Raw genomic sequence first — 21,415 nt, forward strand, 5'->3', positions numbered from 1 at the left:
CCTTTACGCCGAGCTTATGCGTCTGGGTCAAGTCAAAGAATGATATGCACAACTTGAAAGAGATGAATAGACAGGTAGCTGTATCGCACGTACTGTCGCTTGGACGAGTACTTTGACTCTGAGTTTTGTGGGACCCCGCATACTTGCCATGTAGATGACCGAAGCGGGCGAAAGTTGCGAGGGTACAGGTGATCGTTGATCATTCGCTCGTCCACCGTGCTCCGTCTCGCCTTGAGAAAACCACGACTATAACGAGTGAAGGCAGAACATCAATACGCGCAAGCACAGCAACACAATACACTTTTTGCGATCTTGAAGACACGCGATCGATTTGACACAATGGCCACCCAAGTTCCCCCTTCCAAAAACCCTACTCCCTACGCTTCGAGACCGTTACCCCCTTCTCCGGCTCTCGAGCAGCCGGAGGATTACAAAAACACTTTCAGAGTGAGTCTAGATCACAACGAATAGCTGCATCATTAGCCGGGATCATAACGGACGAAACTTAGCTAACAAGCTTGTGCAACAAATAGGGCCGAATGTCCGCTAGCAAGGTATGTCACTGCGACCGTGCATCCTCGATGTCGGTGTCCTTGTTCAAGCTGACAATATCTTCAATGTAGTACGCCGACCCATGCGAAGCAGCTAGTAAAGCATCGTTGGAATGTCTCGAAAGAACACATTACAACAGAGACGAGGTGAGCGCATCATCTTGCTCAGCTAGACTTCACCACTTGCCGGATATTGAGAATATGAAGCTGATCATCTGATCGCGTGCAGTGTATGGACTTCTTCAAAGCATATCGGGAATGTAAAGGCAAATGGGTGAGTAACGCCCCGCCTCGTCCGATGCTTGGAGAAGAGGCGGATGCTGATCGTACTACCTGTAGATCGCTCAACGGAAAGAGGATAGGGTCAAGGGGAGAGATACGGTATGATTGTAGCATCGCATCTGACATGTATAATAATCACCTCTCTCACAAGGATAGGTTTCACCTGAAACTCGGTGAAACGAGAGGAAGGTCGGTGCGGTGTGAAGGGCGATGTTTCGAAACAGGATCGGGTTGTTCACATACTTGGTCTCACCCAGTAGCGGTTAGCCGTGTCGAACTCTTTTTGACGCCTCGATGTGACGGACATGCTTGTGAGTTGCTTGCCTATGCGACCGATATTGTCGAGGCATCAGCAAACACGAGGCGAAGGATATGTTATACCATGACAAGTATCGATCGCAAACGATTTATTCTTCCTCTGCATCATCGGACAGACTCTTGTGGTGCATGAGACCATCAGTGCATACCATGCGCCAGTTGAACATCAAGCACGGTATGTTTGGCTCCACGCTTCGAGTGACATCTGGCCGATACATGCATGTAGATTGACGGTGATCGGCCGAATTATGCAGTATGGTGCAGAAAGGATAATTGCCCCATGCGGATGGTTGATTACAAAGCTTGTTTGTATCTGATTAGAATTTCTAATCAAACATATCACCATCCGCCACCCGCTTGCGGACACCTGTCAGGTCAACGTCATTCACACTTATTTTGATTACCATTGTATCTCTTCGTTCAGTTTACAACCATATCACTTGCAAGGGAGTATAACAGATAGACGCCCCAGACGGTTGTAGATAACCGCGGAAGCTAAGATAGAGCGGAACGCATCGACGACTTCGAGTGAAGGGAAGCGGGAGTACGAACGCCTCGAGAGCGGACTACGTACACGTCCGAAAATCAACATCATTATCATCATCCGCAATCGACCCCATATATAGCGACATCATCGACTACACCGCTTTCTTCTCACTGCCCACACCAACATCTCACTTTTCGATTGACACGCCATGTCCTCCTCACATACTCGGGCGCGGTCGATGTCTGGCGCTGGTCTCCTTTCGTCCATCGTCAATTACAGCCCTATCGCTCCCATCTCCAATCTCTTCACATCTCCTCGAGTATCACAAGGGATCACACTCGGCGACGATGAGGCGAAGCTCGGCGAGTCCAGTCGTACAGGTGCAGGTCTTAGTAAAGAAGCTCCGGTCGGACTGAAACGAGTCGAACTTCGGGTTGGAGGTATGACAGTGAGTGTTTTTTCAAACTCCGCAATCTTGAATACTTGCTTACCAATCTAATTCCGATTCTTAGTGCGGTGCTTGTGTAGCTTCGATCGAGGGGCAGCTCAATCAACAACCCGGTATCCACTCGGTCCAGATATCACTCCTCGCCGAACGGGGCGTTGTAGAGTACGATGAGACGTTCGTTGATGCCAGTGGTCAGAGTTGGAACGACGCTAGAATCGCAGAGGAGATAGAAGATATAGGATTCGAGGCGACCGTTGTGGAGAAGAGCGAGGTAGACGAAGTAGAGCTTAGAGTTTACGGGTGAGTCGTTTGTATGCCATTGCGTATCGTGATTCCGGTAGACTTAACTTGTTTTCGTTCAGGCTCGAGAACGCAGGCATAGTCCCGTCACTAATAGCTACCACCGAATCACTGGCTGGTGTACACTCTGTGACATTACCACCGCCTTACACTCATCTTGCCCTCACCCACTCACCACTACTCGTCTCTCTACGAGCGATCGTCGACTCCCTCTCCACCGCCTACCCTCAACTATCATTCCTACCGACCTCGACACGTGATGATTCACAATTGGCTTCGCTGCAAAAACATCGAGAAACAGCGTTATGGCGAGGAGCATTCATTACCTCCGCCATGTTCGCCATACCGGTTTTCGTAATCGGCATGCTCAGCATGTACCTTCCCCACTGGTTGATGGGCTGGACGATGTGGAAGCTTTGCACAGGGATATACTTGGGCGATCTGGTCTGTCTCTTCCTTACCATTCCTGTTCAGGGATGGCTTGCGAGGAGGTTCTACACAAACGCATGGAAATCTCTCAAACATGGCTCCGCTACAATGTGAGTTACGACCTCTTGTTATGAATGAGGCCGCTGACCCTATCATCTACTTAGGGATGTGCTCGTTGTTCTCGGTACCTCTGCCGCTTTCTCCTACTCTGTCCTTGCCATGTTTTTCGCCATGTTCTCCTCCGATCCTGATTATCGGCCTCAAACGTTCTTCGACACCTCTACAATGCTCATCACCTTCGTCTCGCTCGGTCGATACATAGAGAACCTCGCCAAGGGAAAGACATCAGCGGCTCTTACGGACCTCATGGGTCTCACACCTTCCTCGGCGACCATCTACCTCGATCCTCCTGCTGAAGGTGAATCGCTCGACGCCTCCGCGGCAACGAGAAAGATCCCCACTGAGCTAGTACAAGTCGGAGATGTGGTCCTGTTGGTACCTGGAGAGAAAATCTCGGCGGATGGTGTCGTTCTGACTGGATCTACATCTGTGGATGAGTCAATGGTCACAGGCGAGGCTTTGCCGGTCGCCAAGAAGGTGGACTCGCAAGTCATTGGTGGTACCGTCAATGGCGTGGGCACCATCACATTCAGGGTCACTCGAGCTGGTGCCGATACAGCGCTATCTCAGATTGTGAAGCTTGTCGAGGATGCTCAGACTTCCAAAGCGCCTATTCAACAGTTCGCCGATCGAGTGGCCGGTATCTTCGTGCCCATCGTCATCTCGCTCAGTCTTCTCACCTTTGCCACCTGGATGTTTATATCGCTCGCCAACTCGACAGGCAATCTCCCAGATGTCTTCCACTCTCCCGGTGTTAGCAAATTTGGCGTCTGTCTCAAGCTTTGTATCTCGGTCGTCGTTGTCGCTTGTCCTTGCGCACTTGGATTGAGCACGCCGACTGCAGTGATGGTCGGGACAGGTGTGGGTGCGAAGAATGGGATCCTGATCAAGGGTGGAAAGGCCCTAGAAGCCTGCAAGGATGTGCGACGGGTCGTGGTGGACAAAACAGGGACAGTTACAGAAGGCAAGATGAAGGTAGTCGCTGCCTCTTGGGCACCATCGGGTAACCTCGCAGCCAATACTGGCGCCGATCTCGACACAGCCGGCACTCTTTCGTTGACGACTTCGGCCAATCCTCTCCAGCGACATACTCTCATCTCGATCCTCTCGCTTGCTGAAGCCCGCTCTGAACACCCGCTCGGAACCGCCGTCGCTGCACACGGCCGAGAAGTCCTTTCGAATGCCGGGCTCTCTCCACCCAGCGGCGAAGTAGTCGAGTTTGAGAGCTTCACAGGAGAAGGATTGGAAGCTGTTGTTAAGCTGTCAAACGGCGCGGTCCAGGAGCGAATTCGAGTTGGCAAAGCGGACTTTGTATTGGGTTCAAACGAAAAATCGGCAGAAGCATTTGGCAATGACTCGAAACTGCCAACGAACATCGTCGATTTTGAGCGATCCCAGATGAACACGGCACGTACTGTCATTTTCGTCTCCATCGTTCGACCAGGCGGTACGACCATTCCCGTTCTAGCATTGTCGTTATCTGATTCGCCAAAGCCTTCTTCGGCTCAAGCAATCCGAGCACTGCAAAGCATGGGTATCAAAGTGACGATGCTTACTGGCGATGCTGAGGTGACTGCGCGAGCGATTGCGAGAGAGGTTGGGATAGACGAGGATGAAGTCTATGCGGGTGTCAGTCCAAAGGGGAAGGCCAAGATCGTAAAGGACTTGATGGAGAGGGATGGTGGCGGTGTCGCTATGGTGAGTGCATGTGTGCTTTGCCCTTCGTGTGTATGACAGAGCTGACGTTGGTTTCTGTTTCCGAATTTAGGTTGGAGACGGAATCAACGATTCTCCCGCTCTCGTCGCTGCGTCTCTCGGTATCGCCCTTTCATCCGGAACATCCATCGCGATCGAAGCTGCCGATGTCGTCCTCATGCGATCAGATCTCCTCGACGTCGTTGCAGCTTTAGATCTGGGTCAAACGATCTTCCGAAAGATCAAAGCCAACTTGCTTTGGGCTTGTTGTTATAATGTCCTGATGATCCCGCTGGCAATGGGTGTTCTCCTACCATGGGGTATACATTTGCATCCCATGATGGCGGCGGCTGCTATGGCATTCAGTAGTGTATCAGTCGTGGCGTCAAGTTTGACATTGAAGGTGAGTCTCGTGCTTCCCCAAAGTAGAATAGAGCAGAAGCTGATACAAGCGTGCTTTAGTGGTGGAGACGACCTAGATCTTCGATTCCTCCTGGAGGGTTGTACGAACCCAGCGGCGGAGCTCAACGCGGTTTATCAACTTTCAAAGATACTTTTGCAGACGGGATGAGAAGTTTGATCCAATTTGGTAAAGCTGTAGAGAGGAGAGGTAGTACCTTACCCCTTTTGAGAAGGTTGAGTCTGAGGAATAACGGTGGTGGGGGAAGTGTTCCGAGGGCTGAATATGAGGCTATTCCATTGAATAGTGCTGTGTAAATAGTAGAGGATAGTAGTGCTCAGTAAACGGTAGCTCGTCGACGCAACATTGTGCAATGTATGGACCTTGATTTCGTTTCATGTCGCACTGTGAGGGATATCGAGTGCAAACGGCGGGTGGAGTAGGCGGGGGTCCACACTTTATCCTTGAACACATCTTCCGCATCTTATCTACGAGTATCTGTCCTCCTTCGCACAAATAACAGAAACGATGCATACAGGCTCCAGCCACCATGTGCTATGCCATTGATTGTCTCTGACCATCGCCTCAAGTTGTACAATTGCTCAGCGCAGATCTCTGGTCTAATGATGGATGTTACCGCCCTTTCCCCATTTTTCTTCAAGGAAATCGGTCATCCACTCGTATACTTCTCTAAACGCTCCTCTCTTGTCCATCGAGTGGGCGCTATACGAATCATCAGTTAACATTCCCCCTCGTCCAGATGGGAGAGATATCAGCTGTGAGTGAACTAACGTCCAACGAGAACGGGCATTGCCGTCAAGTAAATCAATCAAGAGGGAGGGAGGGAGGAGGGACCACTCACGAATCTGTAAACATTCTAAATCTCCAACCTCTCACTTGGCTCTGAGTCAACTTGTCTAACAGACTGGCGCTATTCGCGAAATGGACATTATCGTCTCCGCTCCCGTGTGCCCAGATGAAATCGACCTTGTCGCCAGAGAAAGAGGTGACGTTGTTAACGGCTGAGGAGATGTAGCCTTGGCCATTGGCAGAAGGGGTGGACATGTATCGCTCCGTGTAGATCGAATCGTAGTAGAGGAAGTCTGTGACTGTAGGTGCCATTAGATTGGTTAGCATCGAGTTAGGGGGTGATTTGCAGAAATAAACAAACCTGGTGCGACGGCCACTGTGAACAAAATCGTCAGGAAGAAGTCACATTTCTTTAAACGCATAATCACTCACTGCCTAGTGTGAAAATGCCAGAATCCGCTTCCAGCGTCTTACAAGTCATATAGCCTCCATAACTCTGTTCCACCCCAAAGATTGATAAGCGTCCTTCGCTCGACACATCGCCAGCGGAAAGCTCCACTTACCCATCCCCATATTCCGATTCTTGACCTGTCCACATAACCCCTCTTGACCATTTCTTTCGCGGCGGCGATCTGATCCACGACCTCCCAATGTCCCAAGTCGTCCCGTACCGGATTCCTCAGCGCTCGACCCTTGAGGCCTGTTCCTCTACCGTCGACCATGATCACAATGTATCGCTGTGCAGTGACGAGATAGGTGTGCCAATCCCTTTCGAAGCGATTTGAGACCATCTGGGAGCCAGGTCCGCCATACCTGTGAAAGGACAGAAATCGCTTCAATACCGGATCAAGTTGGACGAGGTGTTACTCACACTCGGATCAAGACCGGATACTTCTTTCGACCCGTGCTGTCCATATTAGGCGGTAACATCTCGAGCATGTTCAGTTCTGGCAAAGTAAACATCGAATTTCAGCCCTGCAATGTGTTCGGCATAAGCACACACTCACCAAACCCATCGCTTTCAATTGTCGTCCTCGAGATAATAGGTCTAACGAACTCTGACAGAGTCTGGTTCAACTTTCCGTTCCCTTCAAGCAAAACATTGATGTCTAGCAAGGCCGCATGTCAATTGTGGACCATAACTATCGTTGAGCGGATGAACATACCTTCCTCTTCGGTAACAGATACCAGTCTCTGCCATGGGACTTCTGGACCCTTGTAGCTCAAGACGTAGTAGTTCGCACCAGGGGAGAAGGATGTCTCGTAGTATCCAGGAGGTGATTTGTCAGTGGCAGTGATCGATGTCAACTGTTGTTCGTACTCCGCCTCGACAGTAGAAGGCAATGTTGCGGCATAGAGATGTCGATCGATCGAAGGTGTCGCAGCCATAAAGTAACTGGAGATATCTGTGATCAGCTCGCAGACTGCAGCAATTGACACGGCGTCACTTACACTGTACCGTTCTCCGGGTTGACAGCCGAGATTTGGGTGACTTCCCATTCGCCTGATGTGATCCAGGTAGGTTGAGTAGCGTTGTGCGGACTGAAGAATGCGATGTGGTTGAATCCCTCGTTGGGGACGATATCGAGATATCCCGGTACAGCACCTTTGACCGGAATGACATTTTGTCCCTACAATCGTACATGTCAGATCAGCTTCGACATTACCCGTTTACCCAAAACACCACCGACGACTCACATGATCGATCCATCCGTCATCGCCCTCCTCTCCATCTTTACCCAAGATCCGAACGATATTCCCTAAATTCTTGCCACCTTCGAACAGGATGACATTGCCCAGTCTAGCAGCTCGATCAATTTCTTTCACAAGCAAAGCGTCATCTGCTACCCATCCCACTTCCGTGATGATTCGATTGTCGATTGGCATCTCTCCTTCCCAAGCGAGTTGTGCTCGAGATCGAGTAGACAACGTATACGTGTGCACGGACACGGTAGGGTTGGGTGTTCCAGGTTTGGGATACCTAGATAGATGGCAATTAGCTTGATTGAACACATCAGTAAGAGTGGACTTACTTCATGTCGAGCTCGGTAGGATACTGATGTGGCTCAAAAGCATCGTTGGAAGGGTTATAGTACTGAAGCTTGAAGTCCTTGACGTCACTCTCATCACTTCTGAGATAGGCGATCGTGCTGGCGTCGGGACTCCACCACAATGCCGAGTCCGTCTCAAAGACTTCTTCCTCGTAAACCCAATCTGGGACGCCGTTGAACACGACCTCGCTGCCGTCGTCCGTCACACGAACGGGTTTCGGCTGTGTTGAAGCCATCTCCGATTCTGGAATCACGTAGAGATCGTTCTTATCAACGAAAGCTAAACCGTGGCCTACAGGCGACCAAGTACAATGCGTGATAGTTGGTGGATGTGTAGGCGCGACGATAGGGAAAGTGACCGAATCGGATCGTCGATAAATCCAGTAGTTGCCAAAGGATGAATGTCGCCATTGTTTGACGTGATCAGTCTTGAACAGAACGTATTTCATATCGGCTGAAAGGGCCCAGGATTGCCAGTGAAGCTTGTTCCCGTCCAAATCGAGGACGAGGGAGGAGTCGACAAGAACAGTGTCGAGAGTCATGTTTTGTACAGTGTTCAATACGATGTTTCCCTCAAGGCTTACGTGCGAGAAAGTGCCGTCGGGGGCTATAATCACAGACACAGCGGGGTCAGTGTCTAGACAATACCGAGTGACAATGCGAAATGTGTATAGCTCTTGACATACCCTCTTTCACCCAATCGAGCTGCTTCGTGTTGGCGCCAAAAGTCCCGTTGAAGATATGGTCCATCGTTATCCTCTTCGTCCCACTCTTCGCATAGTATGACGGGGCAGAGTACCCCGTCGCTGCTAGTCCACCAATGATAGCTGCGAACGATACGATCACTATCAGGACGGCTAGTATCTTTCGCGACTTTTGTCTTGGTCGTAGCTGAATGCGCGAGCTATGATCAGTGGCTAGTTACACGAAGTTATAGACAAGAGCTGTATGTGCACAATATGATACTCACACGCCTAGGTTCGACAGTATACCCCTGACAATCGCCATCGCCATCGTCTTCCTCTATTCTAGGATCGTCTCTAAACCTATCACCTTTCTCATCTTGGAAAGGCTCTACATCCAAATTATCCTTGTAAACAATGGAGGAACCCCCGTCTGAAGATACGTCGAGCGATTTACGCGTATTGTTAAGAGGTGATGTTTGATGGGTGAGGGGTACGTCGTGGTCGGCCAACTGACCGTATTGAGCGGTCGACATGGTGCCCACCCTGTGCTAGGTGCTTCGAATAGCAAGTTGTTGAAGCTAGATGTTAAAGAGACGAAGATGCAGAATGCGTTTATGATGGCAATACAGGTCATCTCCGAAGTGGACAAGTTGGTAAGGCACGGTTCAAGCTTCAACCGCTGACACAGTCGAATGTCATTACACTTCATATCCCCTTTGTTGTTGTGGTCTGTTCCTGCATTTCGAATTCATACATCTGTTCTTGCTGCTTCGATATCGCTCACACAGTGTGACCACACGACGGAAGAAGATACAGTCGACACTATTGTAAACGGCCTTGCACATAGTCGCGCTTTTTCGAAGTTTGAAACTCACCTTTCCCCCGCTAACATTGCTAGATGATCAAATTCATCCTCGTCCAAGTGAGTGAAGCTGCGAAGCCCACGTCTGTGCGAGAGGGGTATGGAGCTGATGCATACGCGTAGAATCGACAAGGGAAGACGAGACTGTCAAAGTGGTATCACCCTTACGACGACGATGAGAAGGTACGTGCGCGGGTCACCCATATATCCTTACATTCTACAAAAGTCCTGCCTATATTGACCTCTCTCCACTCCATCACAGGTCAGATTACGAGGTGAAGTCCACCGATTGATCGCTCCTCGAGATCAGAAATACCAATCCAACTTTGTCGAGGTATGTTAATCACTTTCAGACTACCTCACCCACCTCTTCTCGGCCTTCACGTTCATAGCTGATATCATTGTTCTAGTTCCGAAACGACAAGATTGTCTACCGACGATATGCTGGTCTGTTCTTCTGTGTCTGTGTCGACTCGAACGATAACGAATTGGCATATCTCGAGGCTATCCACCTCTTTGTCGAAGTGTTAGGTACGTTATCCGACCATTTCCACATAATACGACCAGCAACATTATGCTGATTTCCGTAACTGCAGACGCGTTCTTCCAGAATGTATGTGAGCTCGACTTGGTGTTCTCCTTCTACAAAGTAGGTTACGTTCTCACTCCATCCCTCCATCATGGAATATTGGTCACTGATGACGGATGTTTAATCTTTCATAGGTTTACGCGATTCTCGATGAGGTGTTCTTAGCTGGAGAGATAGAAGAGACGAGCAAGCAGGTAGTCCTGGACAGACTGGATTATCTCGAGAAGCTGGAATAACGACGAGTCACGAGAGGTGTACGATTATGTGCCTATGGAGATGTATCACCATTGTATCACTGGGACGACGCGAGTCAACCTCTTTGCCCTGGCTTTTGCAGCGGTTTGCTTTCTCTGCGGGGAAGACGAGCTGGAGATGCTTCGCCAGAGTGCCCATCGAAACCCGGCCGGCCCAGCGTGCAGCGTAGACCAGCATACGGATGGCAGCAAGCAGGTCTCAAGGTGGAGAACGATGCGTACCACCTTGGACCTTGTTCAACACTGAAAGTGGACATGTCACGTGATACGACTCCGCCTCAGCTTCGGACTAACCTCATACGCGTAGTACTCGTAGTGCATCTGCGAAGTGGACGTCAAATAACATCATTCGTCCTTTGTACGCTTATCGATATCACAATAGCCTACTCTTACACTACTAAAATTCTGTCTCAAGCTAGATCATCGTAGAAGAGGCCGTACGCATTGAGATTCAGCTCGTAGCTCGCCAATTGTCGATCCTCTATCCCTTCGTCATCGTCTCTACTCCAGCACAGCCGTCGTGGAAGATGTCTCTTCCTCGACTCCTCGAGTATGAATCGAACTGTAAGTGTACATGATGACGAAGACGTACAACATGCTGATCGATTGATGGCCATGGTAGATCCCTTGTACGGCATTGCATTCTCCCATTCACCCAACCATCCTTTCCGAATAGCACTCACCACCTTACTCACCGGCCCTACCAACAAGCTTTTCCTCGTCGACGCAGTCCAGCCTGACGCTCTCCAAAATCCACTTCATCATTCCCACCACCACCATCATCACCATCATCAGCATCATCAAACGCAAAATTCATACTATCCTCAAAATGGTGCTGCTGCTGCTGGACCATCATCTGGTCCGGATTTCCACCAGATCGCTAGTATCAACATGAATTTCCCAGCTACGAAAGTCGGTTGGGAACCTAGAGAATCGTTAGCGATGGCATCGGCTTATGATGATGGTGGGAGGGGAGAATTGATCGCCACATCAGGAGATGCGTTGAGAATATACGAAGTGACGAAAGAGTGGGGAACTGGGCACGATTCGACAGGTAGCGGAGGGTATGTAGGAGGAGGAGGAGGAGGAGCAGGGGGAAAGAACGGATGGTCGAACGCACCAAATGGCAATGACGGTGGTGGTGGTGGTTATTCATATTCATTGAAGAGCAGGAGCATGTTGAGTAATGTAAGTGTTTCTAATTTCTATGACCCTTGCGTCGCTGTGCCAAGTTGATCTGTTTTCACGCTGACACGCTTGGGTGACTCGGAGCAGAGCAAAACACCACATACAAGTCTACCACCCGTCACTTCGTTCAGCTGGAATCCGAAATCGCCGAACTCCATCGTGACGTGCTCGATAGATACGACGGCGACGTTGTGGGATATCAATACCTCGCAAGCTTTAACTCAGCTGATAGCTCACGATCGAGCGGTGTATGATTTGTACGTGATGTGTCATGCTCTCCCTCGCTATTTCCGTTCCTTCCACCTAAGCCACCTTTACATCTGCACACCATGGCGCGCACAGTATCGGGATGACCACTCACACGTTCATGGATTGGCAGATCATGGCTACCTGACTCCTCCGACATCTTCGTCTCTGTCGGTGCAGACGGTTCATTAAGAGCGTTCGACCTTCGACAGCTTGAGCATTCTACGATTCTGTACGAGTCGTCAAAGGATACACCGCTTGCCAGAATAGCGTTCAGCAACAAGGAGCAGTGAGTGGAGCCCGTCATAACCAGACATGTCACCTGCTGTTGGCCAACTCGGAGACAACATATAGCGTGATGATACTGACTTAGCCTTAGACACATGATGGCATGTTTCGGTCTTGACGATTCGAAAATCATGATTCTCGACATGCGATCTCCCGGACAACCTGTTGCCGAGTTAGTTGGCCATCAGGCGCCATTAGGTGGGATTGCATGGGGATCACCCGGTACGAGCTCTCGCAACGAAGTGACTGGTGGAGGATGGTTAGCCAGTTGTGGTGAGTTTTCGTCATTCCATCTCGATTCCATAATCTTCTCATTCACTGATTCATGTACTCGATTTGTAGGAGACGACTCCCAAGTTCTCCTGTACGACCTTACTTCCCCACTTCCCGAAACAAGACCACCTTCTACCCAACCACCCACCTCCAAATCACCTAATACTGTCCTGTCTCCTCCTATGACACCCGGCTCTCAGGGCGGCGGCGGAGGTGGAGGCGGACGAACACCTTCACCTTCTCAAGCGGTCGAAGTCTTACCAGTTAGTGGATGGACAGCGCATGCTGAAGTCAATAACTTGGCATTCTCAGAACAAGGAGATTGGTTAGGTTGTGTTAGCGGGGCGAAGCTGAATGTCTTGCGCGTGTGAGAGAAAGGCCATTATAGAAAATTGGCGATCGATATCCGAGAGAGAGGGAGAGGAGATTAGTGAGATAGTTGAAGCCCAAAATACATCATCAAGAACATTTGTACCACATATACCCCTAGTGCTACGTTGTATATCCAATTCACAGACCAAGTAGATAGATCTCACTCTCGGCGAAGAATAAAAAAGTTCGTTGCATGCATAATACGATTCGACATCGTCTCCCTATCTGACCTATATACAAAAGAAAAGTGTGAAAGTAATGGTATATATAATCCGTTTTCAATCTCGCCCCTCATGACACTACATTCGTCGTCTATAATCCGTTCTTTTGCTAATACTCGTCTGGAGCGACGAATCGTAATCTTGTAGCATTGGCAGTACGGACCAAAACTCCCATATTCTCGTACTGAAGTGAGAGGCACGCAACATCAGCATTTTGCGACTGGAGAAAGGAGAATGCGCTCGACTCACCTCGAGGATCGTGTCCATCAATTGAGTTTCTGTGAATCCCTTTGCCAACACTCTACTTCTCACATCGTTCATACCCAATTCTTCCAACTCGTCCTCATCTTCCTCCTCTTCCTCGTACTCTGCACCTCGGCCTCTTCGAGTCGTGGCACTCTTCGATGCCATATCTTTGACGATCCTGAAGATCTTCGAAGTGTCCGTTTGGTCCTCTCCGTTCCCACCCCTGTTTGCTGCTGCATGTTCGTACAGACTCGCTTTTGACACGTCCATCAATCTCAATGCCTCGTCTACATCTCCTTGTCCGACCACGTTGTCCATTCTCAATCTCGCCAAAGCTTGAGAGAGACGTAAGACCGCCAAGAGAGTACGGGCCGAGACATAAGAGTAAGACTTGTCCTCCGCCTCATCCTCCTTTTGTTGTTTTCGCATCTGGACGTAACTTGATACGATGTATTCTGACATTTGAGGTGGGACGATAGGTCGGACTCGTCGACAAGCTGCAATGTAGTGTCGCATGAGCGTGGGTTCGATAGGCTCGAAGTCGAGTTGAGGATGGGTGTTGTGCATGTGAACATAGGTAACGTGTTGAGCGAGTCGTTCGTCATCCTCTCGAGTAGGTGTATCGAGAATAAGGAAGATGACGTCGAATCGAGACAACAGAGCAGCGGGGAGGTTGATGTTCTCTACAGGTGAGACCTTGGGGTTATATCGACCGTACAGAGGGTTGGCAGCGGCGAGAATCGATGTTCGCGCGTTAAGCGTGGTAGTAATACCAGCCTTGGAGATGGAGATGGTTTGCTGTTCCATAACTTCGTGAATAGCCGTTCGGTCTGACTCGTCCATCTTGTCAAATTCATCGATACAGCAGATACCGTTGTCGGCAAGAACAAGAGCACCACCCTCTACAACGAGACAAGATTTGAATCAGCGTTTCACCCTCCTTGGAAGATTTCCGTACTCACCGAGAACCATCTCATCAGTCACTGGATCTCTCATGACAGCAGCCGTCAAACCGACTCCGGAAGAACCTCGACCAGTGGTGTAAACACCTCGCGGGGCGACTTTTGTGATGTATTTGAGCAACTGAGATTTGGCCACACCGGGGTCACCCATCAGACAGATGTTGATATCTCCGCGGATTTTCATTCCATCACCAACAGTCTTGGTCACACCACCGACCAGCAGGAGCAAAAGTGCCTTCTTGACATCTTCGTGACCGTAGATTTCGGGTGCGATAGAGTTTGCCAATCTGGAATAAAGGTTGGCATCCTCCTTCATCTCTTCGATAGACGCCTCGATCTCGGGTGTGAGCTCCATCGCGTGATACTGCTTCTTGAGTTGATGGACGTGCATCGCTTCGAGGAAAGTATCTTGCAGAAGACCCGCTCGGATGGCTCGGAAACCGGTATATGGCGTAGGCAAGAAGATTCCGCCAATGTGAACAACATCTCCCGGGTTGACTGATCGAGATAAAGTACCGTAAAGATGGATAGTCATCGATCGAGGAATGTGACCGACGGGAACCTGATCTGCCATCTCCTGGATCTTGACTTCTTGGAAAGGTCGGAACCTGCTCGCTCGGGTTTGCATATGCAGCTGACCAGTGGTTTGGTTCCTTCGACATTCTTCACTGGGACAAACAGTGAGGGGAGTGAACGCCTTTTGGGCAATCTCCTGGAAGATTTCGTTACCACACGAGTCACATGTGTAAGCGTTGACGAGGAGGAGAGGCTTGACCTCGGAGACTCGAGTGACGATACCTCGTACAGTGATGAGTTTACCGAGATGAACACCGCGGACGGCTCGGACAGCCAAAACTTCGGTGTTTCGTGGTGGTCGGAAGTACACGTTGCTAAGATAGGGAATGAACGTCAGTTTCTCTATAAAAGAGGATGTGGTCCATTTCCAGCACTCACTATCTCCTCATGAGCTCAGGTGGGAACATCCCAGCATCGTCTCCTCTCTCGCCGGCTGCAATCTGCTCGTTCATCTCCCTTCTCTGCTGCATGATAAGGTCTAGTACGTCGGATGTGAAATCCAACTCGTGATCCGGCTCGGGCATGATTTTGTCAATGACTTCGCAGAAGAGCTGGATGTAACGTCGTGTGTTTCGGGAGATGTTGTGAAGAAGTGATTGGTCGTTGCTGAACTGTGAGCGAGGTGGACATAGTCAGCTTTCTAGTCGACTACCAATTATCCCTGCTCGTCTCTCACTTCTCAGGAACTCCTCGCCAGTTCACCGTCTACCCCCCTATTTGATTCTCCACAAATTGCCGCTCCCCACACCTCGTCATCCGATCGCTCCAGAGAAGATGACAAGGCCATACCCCAACCGCGCACACTCACTTTTTTCAGATCCGCCAGATCAACCACTACTTCCGCCGTCTGTCTATTCGCAACCTTCCTCAACACTCTCATATACTTTGCTTTCTCCCTATGTCTCCTCTCTCCCTCATCCACATCCAAATCGCTCAAATCATCAGCCAAGTCTCCCTCATCCTCATCTTCGTCCTCTGCTTCTTCGTCATCGTCTGATGGGAGCGTACGACGGGCAGAACGAGGAGGTGGAACGTAGGTAGTGAGGAATTCTTGGATTTTTTCTGTGGCCACATCAGAACAGATATCAGTAATCGACGCATATTTCATTTCTTGAGAGTGCGGGAAGACTGACCAAGCTCTTCATCGTAGTTGATCTAAAGAGATGGTAGACATGTCAGTCCTTCGCTCCCAGCCCTATTGATTCGCTCGTCGACTCACCTGGATACTCGCGACGGGCAAGACACCGACATTAGCACTAGCTACCGCGGCCATGTTGATTGATTTCCTAGCACTTCAAGAGGTAGATACACGTCCGGTCTAGTTGCGAGTGTGGTAGATGCTGAGAGGAACGTGTTTAAGTCGAGGAGATGTTTTGATTCTGTTGTGTAATGTGCAAGTTCAATTCGAGGAAGAAGATAAATGAGATGTTCAGGAGCGTTAGAGTGGCTGGTTTTGCACCATAGCACCGTAGAAAGACGCGTCTCGAACATGTCCCAATGAGCGGGGAAACGCGTAACGCGTTTGTGGCACTTTTCATTACCATCATCACTTTTCACCTCCTCCGCTTCTTTCCTTCTGCGCTATCTATACACATCCTTATGCATGTAGCTGACAAGTAAGCGTCACATCTCTCCTTCTCTAGACTACGTCTGTATCACTTTGATCTTATGCTAAATGCTAAACGATCACCTTACGACGCTACAATTGTTGTGACGCCGAGACTTTTACGATTCCCTTCAACACTCTACGCCGCCGAAACGTTCAACGCTCCAACGTCGGGTAAGGCATCGTTGTTCTCAACCAGCTTGACGACTTTGCCGATCGCCACTGTCTTACCTATAGCGTTTGGCAGTCAGATTAGCAAGGTAAATGTAGCCGTACAGAGCACAGAGACTTACCTTCGTCACGGAGGGTGAATCTTCCCAACATCTTATAGTCACTCCACGTCTCGATGCAAATCGGCGCCGTCGTCTCAATAAGCACCTGGACAAGCATGCCCTGCTTGGCGAAAGCTGGTGGTTTCTTTGACTTGCGCTTAGTCTGGGATCGAAATGAAATCGGGGAGAGTGGTGACATCACGGAGGTCAAAGGAGGTAGAAGAAAGAGAGAGAAGCGGACGCTAACACGTCAGCGGAATTTACGAAAACGACTGTCAACATTGCTTACCTTCTTGTCAAAGTAATGTAAGAGTTTCTGCAAAAATGAATGTGATCAGCTCTCGATGTCAGCGAGTCTTGTAGTATATCGAAGTAATCGTAAGGACCACAGGGAAGGCACTACGGTGCGATTCAAATGATATGGTGCCACACTCACCGTTATAGTCACTTCCTCCGCCAGAGTATGAACGTGAAGAACACAGCTGTAACCTGAACTGATGATGTTCTTGGTCTCCACAAACATGAGATCCGCCTTGAACGCCGTAACAGCCTTGACAGGCCTCTTGATGGATGAAAGGACATAGCCCGGAGCAATATCCTTGTCGCTGATGTTACTCAACCTTATTCGGATATTGTCACCACAGAATGCTTGTTCAAGCTCATCGGCTTGCTCAGAGTAGATACCGGCGACTTCGACGGTAGTCTAAGATGGCGGTCATGTCAGTGTTGGTCGGCTAATCAATGAAAGGGGCAGCGGACATACCTTGTTCGGCATCATGAGCAACTTGTCACCCTTCTTCACTCGGCCGGATTCGATCTTTCCCATGATCATAGTACCCATCTCGTTGTACTTTTCAGAAACGGGAAGCATGAAGGGAGCATCGATATCTCGGTCCATGATCTGCATGCTGTCGAGGTATTCGAGGAGAGCGGGACCTCTGGAGCAAGAACGAGAAACATCAGTACACAGGACCATTGATTACCACCGACACGAGATCTACTCACTCGTACCATGAAGCAGTCTTCTTGTCCACTCGGTCCTTCATGTTCTGACCAACTTGCGCAGAGACAGGGATGAAAGTGATGTCAGTCTTGGGGTTGAATCCAACGGCCTTGAGGAAAGGTGTGATCTTTGTGCAAATTTCGTCGTATCTACATCAAAGCATGGACGTGTATCAGCTTTTCAAGCAAATGATGCAAAGCGAAGCTACGATCCAAGACTCACCGTCCCTTGTCCCATTGGACGGTCGAGTCGTCCATCTTGTTGACGACGACGATGAGCTTGTTGATACCGTTGTTCTTGATCAACATGGCGTGCTCTCTGGTCTGACCATCTCGCTCGAAACCAGTCTCGAATTCTCCTTTCCGCGCGGACAGGACCTATACGGAGGTATAATCAGCATATGCTTTGTAGGAAAAGAAAAGTGGACTTACCAGCAAAGCAACATCGGCTTGAGCCGCACCTGAAATCATGGAAGGAACGTATGTCTTGTGTCCTGGGGCATCGAGGATGGTATATCTCCTGGTCTCCGATTCGAAATATGATCGTCCGACTTCAATGGTCTTTCCCTTTGCTCTCTCTTCCTTGTTACTGTCCAAAGCCCAAGAGAGATACCAAGTTTCCGTACCGGCCGCCTTCGCTTCCTGCTCATACTTCTCCATCGTCCTCTTGTCCACCGCTCCGGTCAAGTAGAGCAATTGACCACCCATGGTAGACTTTCCAGCATCGACGTGTCCGGTGAAGATGATGTTAAGATGTTGTTTCACGTTGGAGTCCTTGGCATCGTCACCGTACAAATCTCGAAGAGCTTCAGCTCCAGCAGCAGCTTGCTCTTTGTAGATTGCCTCGGCGTCGTTTTTGGCAGACACCTTGGAGAAGTTGGTAGAGCTGGCGTTGTTGGGAGTGGCAGTGCCGGACTTGGCAGCAGGAGCAGGGGTGGAGGATGTCGCCGCAGCAGGAGTGGACGAGACGACCTTGGCCTGAGCGTCGGTCGTAACAGCGGGAGCGGAAGGGGTCTCGGCAGCGACAGCAGCATCAGGAGCGGGAGTAGATGAAGTGGCGGGAGTGGTCGACTCGGGTTTAGGGGTAGCAGCTTTTGCCGGAGCCGGTGTAGCATCTGCCTTCTTCGCACCTCCGATAGACAACGAAACGGGAGCGGCACCTCCAATCTTCATGCTTGGAGCAGGCTTGGCCGCACCACCTCCTATGCTCAACGATGGGGCTGCTTTCGGTGCACCACCACCGATGCTCAATGAAGGTGCGGCCTTGGGAGCTCCGCCACCGCCAATGGAGAGGGAAACGGGTTTACCAGATGTACCTGTCGAAAGAGGTCTAGTTGCGTCTGGTTGAGGGGAAGATGAGGCGCTGGGGGGTTGGAAACCTTGAACGGATCGGATCTGAGGAGGTTGGAAGCCGCCTCGTGCGGCAGGGGGGACATATGCCTGTTGTTGTTGAGGCTGGTAAGCTTGTTGTTGAGGGTAATATCCACCCTGTTGCTGACCACCAGCACCTCCATAAGCTTGTTGTTGGTATCCACCGTAACCACCTCCTTGTTGTTGTTGTCCGGGGTAGTAACCTTGACCGCCTTGTTGTTGGCCGTAGGCGGCGTAAGGGTCGTAAGCCTGTTGTTGGCCCGGTTGCTGTTGACCTCCTCGAGGGACGAAGGCTGCACCTTGTCCGGGTCGGAACTCGAATGCACCAGGGTTGAAGTTGGGAGGGGGACCTGACATGTTGGCGTGAGGTGTCGGCTGTTCTGGTATCTGCGACTTTTGGGGGTAGTATAAGGAGTTAAATAGGGTGTCCCTGTCTAGGAATAACGTCGAAGAGGACAAGGATGATGATGATGATGATGGTGGTGATGATGAAAAGGATCAAGGATCAAGGATAGGATGGACACACGAGCCGCCACCGTAAAAGACAAAGGGTTAAAGTGACATTTTGAAGGATTTTATTCCACGTCATGGCTCAATCTCCCCTCCTTCACAACGCTCGAACCCCGCCAGTCAATGACAATTTCAATTTGGAGGTTATCATCATTCCCTCAAACCACTCGGTGCTCGACTCGATATATGCTGCTGCACTCTATCCGGACCCGAGCCTTCAACACCACAGCCACATCAATTAGAACTCCCTTCATACGAATCAGAACCATGTCTGCCGTCTCAGAATTCGTGGCAGCCGCCGAAAAGGCAGACCCTTCGCTCGTCGGTACCGAGGAAAAGGACAAGACGGAGATTGCAAAGCTCGTCAAGGAGACAGAGGGTTATGTCAAGGATCTCCCTGTGGGTGGCAAGAGATACATACCATCAACGGTGATTTACTGACCATTGAGCTTGTCCACCGCTCTACAGGCACTTAACGAGAAACTTACCCCCTTGACATACCTTTATTCCAACTCTCCCACCTCAGCCGACGTCAGCTTGTACGCTCACCTCCACCCTTCTCTCGTGAGTATAGCAAGTGTCTTGCTTCATGGAACAAAGCTAATCTCCTTGTTTGTTATGTTGGTAGATCACCGCTTCTCCCGAACAACATCCTAAACAACCTTCTCTCCTTCGATATTTCCTTCAAATCCAATCCCTTCCAGCTGTTCAATCTGCCCAATCTTCCTTACCAAACTCTTTCCCTTCCCTCGATATTGACTTATCATCCCTTGCCATTCCTGAACGGAAAGCCCCCGCGCCAAAAGTCAAGAAGGACAAGAAGGCTGCCGCTGTCCCTGGTGCACCTGCTGCTGCCGGAGCCGTTGAGACTGTCACGGGAGCTGTTTCCGCCGCTGTTGGCGCAGTGACGAACGCAGCTGCTTCAGCTGCTCAGACTGTCAAAGACGCAGTGGTCGGTGCTGCCCCCGCGACTGCAGCTCAGGAAGGAGGAAAGAAGAAGGAGAAGAAGGAAAAGAAGGAGAAGCCGGCAAAGGCTCAAGCTGTAAAGGAAGAGCCTGTCGGTCCTTTGCCTAGTCAGATTGATATGCGAGTCGGCAAGGTCCTTGATGGTGAGCGGCGTCGAATCAAACTAATAATCGGACTTAGGCTGATCAATTTTGTGCCTCGGCTTTAGTCAAGCGACACCCGGACGCTGACAGTTTGTACGTCGAATCTATCGACGTTGGAGAGGCCGAGCCTCGAACCGTCTGTTCCGGTCTCGTCAAATACATGACCGAGGACGAGATCAGAGGAGCTACCATCATCGTCATCGTGAGCGCAACTCTCCCTTTTGCTCAACCCTACTATCTGCTGATCACACGTACATGTGCTCAGTGTAACCTCAAACCTGTGACTATGCGAGGTGTCAAGTCATTCGCGATGCTTCTTTGCGCTTCTTCGAAAGACGGAAAGGCAGAGGGTGGTGTCGAATTCGTTCTTCCTCCTGCGGGAAGTCAACCGGGTGAACGAATCTACTTCGAGGGTGAGAAGTACGAGAGTGAGTGTTTTGTCGCAACTTTACAAAGGAACGATGTCCAGAACTGTTTACTGACTGCTGTTCGATTCGATCTCACTTGCAGACGCAACACCTGAACCTCTACTCAACCCCAAGAAGAAGGTATTTGAGACCATCCAACCTGGATTCGTTACGCTGGATAACCTCGATGCGGCATGGGTCGACCCGGAGACCAAGAGCGTGCACAGGATCAGGACAAAAGATGGTGTTTGTAAAGCCAAGAGCTTTGTCGGTGCTAGCTTATCTTAGGTGTGCAAGATGGCACAGAGAGAGCGGGAGGAGTCGAGTGTGCAGATTGATAGAGCTACAGTACTCGTAGTCGTAGTATAGCATGTAAGGCGATTGCGCAGTAACAAGCAATCTATGAACCGAGACAATGCATATGATAATGTAGAAAATGCTGATGCGAAAAGATGATAATAAACTAGAATTGAAAAAGAAGAAA

The 21,415-nt window shown here is 50.1% G+C and overlaps 8 protein-coding genes across 8 annotated transcripts; 5 read left to right on the forward strand and 3 right to left on the reverse strand.

The window, feature by feature from the left end:
* Nucleotides 1-339: 339 nt before the first annotated feature.
* Nucleotides 340-938, forward strand: CI109_105792 (cytochrome c oxidase-assembly factor COX23, mitochondrial; the record flags this gene model as incomplete). The annotated part of the gene is made up of 5 exons (XM_032004296.1): nt 340-447; nt 534-554; nt 624-698; nt 781-825; nt 891-938. 5 exons carry the CDS (start codon nt 340-342, stop codon nt 936-938), a joined length of 297 nt encoding a protein of 98 aa, XP_031861527.1.
* Nucleotides 939-1,846: 908 nt separating this feature from the next.
* Nucleotides 1,847-5,347, forward strand: CI109_105793 (uncharacterized protein; the record flags this gene model as incomplete). Its single annotated transcript, XM_032004297.1, has 6 exons — nt 1,847-2,086; nt 2,151-2,386; nt 2,449-2,925; nt 2,980-4,633; nt 4,704-5,033; nt 5,093-5,347. 6 exons carry the CDS (start codon nt 1,847-1,849, stop codon nt 5,345-5,347), a joined length of 3,192 nt encoding a protein of 1,063 aa, XP_031861528.1.
* Nucleotides 5,348-5,650: 303 nt separating this feature from the next.
* On the reverse strand, nt 5,651-9,110 carry CI109_105794 (uncharacterized protein; the record flags this gene model as incomplete). The annotated part of the gene is made up of 13 exons (XM_032004298.1): nt 5,651-5,753; nt 5,893-6,139; nt 6,202-6,216; nt 6,273-6,336; nt 6,404-6,653; nt 6,712-6,787; nt 6,848-6,949; nt 7,007-7,236; nt 7,293-7,471; nt 7,539-7,821; nt 7,874-8,498; nt 8,578-8,782; nt 8,862-9,110. 13 exons carry the CDS (start codon nt 9,108-9,110, stop codon nt 5,651-5,653), a joined length of 2,628 nt encoding a protein of 875 aa, XP_031861529.1.
* Nucleotides 9,111-9,475: 365 nt separating this feature from the next.
* On the forward strand, nt 9,476-10,264 carry CI109_105795 (AP-2 complex subunit sigma; the record flags this gene model as incomplete). Its single annotated transcript, XM_032004299.2, has 6 exons — nt 9,476-9,499; nt 9,563-9,622; nt 9,702-9,773; nt 9,850-9,970; nt 10,036-10,088; nt 10,163-10,264. The coding sequence occupies 6 exons, from the start codon at nt 9,476-9,478 to the stop codon at nt 10,262-10,264; spliced, it is 432 nt and encodes a 143-aa protein (XP_031861530.2).
* Nucleotides 10,265-10,809: 545 nt separating this feature from the next.
* On the forward strand, nt 10,810-12,648 carry CI109_105796 (uncharacterized protein; the record flags this gene model as incomplete). The annotated part of the gene is made up of 6 exons (XM_032004300.1): nt 10,810-10,846; nt 10,905-11,470; nt 11,558-11,727; nt 11,850-12,005; nt 12,096-12,277; nt 12,347-12,648. 6 exons carry the CDS (start codon nt 10,810-10,812, stop codon nt 12,646-12,648), a joined length of 1,413 nt encoding a protein of 470 aa, XP_031861531.1.
* A 331-nt stretch (nt 12,649-12,979) lies between these two features.
* CI109_105797 (uncharacterized protein) lies at nt 12,980-15,927 on the reverse strand (the record flags this gene model as incomplete). Its single annotated transcript, XM_032004301.1, has 7 exons — nt 12,980-13,054; nt 13,120-14,018; nt 14,079-14,968; nt 15,033-15,265; nt 15,463-15,716; nt 15,788-15,809; nt 15,874-15,927. The coding sequence occupies 7 exons, from the start codon at nt 15,925-15,927 to the stop codon at nt 12,980-12,982; spliced, it is 2,427 nt and encodes an 808-aa protein (XP_031861532.1).
* Nucleotides 15,928-16,399: 472 nt separating this feature from the next.
* CI109_105798 (uncharacterized protein) lies at nt 16,400-19,262 on the reverse strand (the record flags this gene model as incomplete). The annotated part of the gene is made up of 8 exons (XM_032004302.1): nt 16,400-16,491; nt 16,554-16,695; nt 16,822-16,848; nt 16,969-17,235; nt 17,296-17,470; nt 17,538-17,684; nt 17,758-17,912; nt 17,967-19,262. The coding sequence occupies 8 exons, from the start codon at nt 19,260-19,262 to the stop codon at nt 16,400-16,402; spliced, it is 2,301 nt and encodes a 766-aa protein (XP_031861533.1).
* Nucleotides 19,263-19,682: 420 nt separating this feature from the next.
* CI109_105799 (methionine-tRNA ligase, beta subunit) lies at nt 19,683-21,219 on the forward strand (the record flags this gene model as incomplete). Its single annotated transcript, XM_032004303.1, has 6 exons — nt 19,683-19,814; nt 19,884-19,979; nt 20,044-20,524; nt 20,590-20,726; nt 20,790-20,952; nt 21,035-21,219. 6 exons carry the CDS (start codon nt 19,683-19,685, stop codon nt 21,217-21,219), a joined length of 1,194 nt encoding a protein of 397 aa, XP_031861534.1.
* Between the last annotated feature and the right edge of the window lie 196 nt (nt 21,220-21,415).

This window comes from Kwoniella shandongensis, chromosome 10 (assembly GCF_008629635.2).
Source record: "Kwoniella shandongensis chromosome 10, complete sequence".
Lineage (NCBI taxonomy): Eukaryota > Fungi > Basidiomycota > Tremellomycetes > Tremellales > Cryptococcaceae > Kwoniella > Kwoniella shandongensis.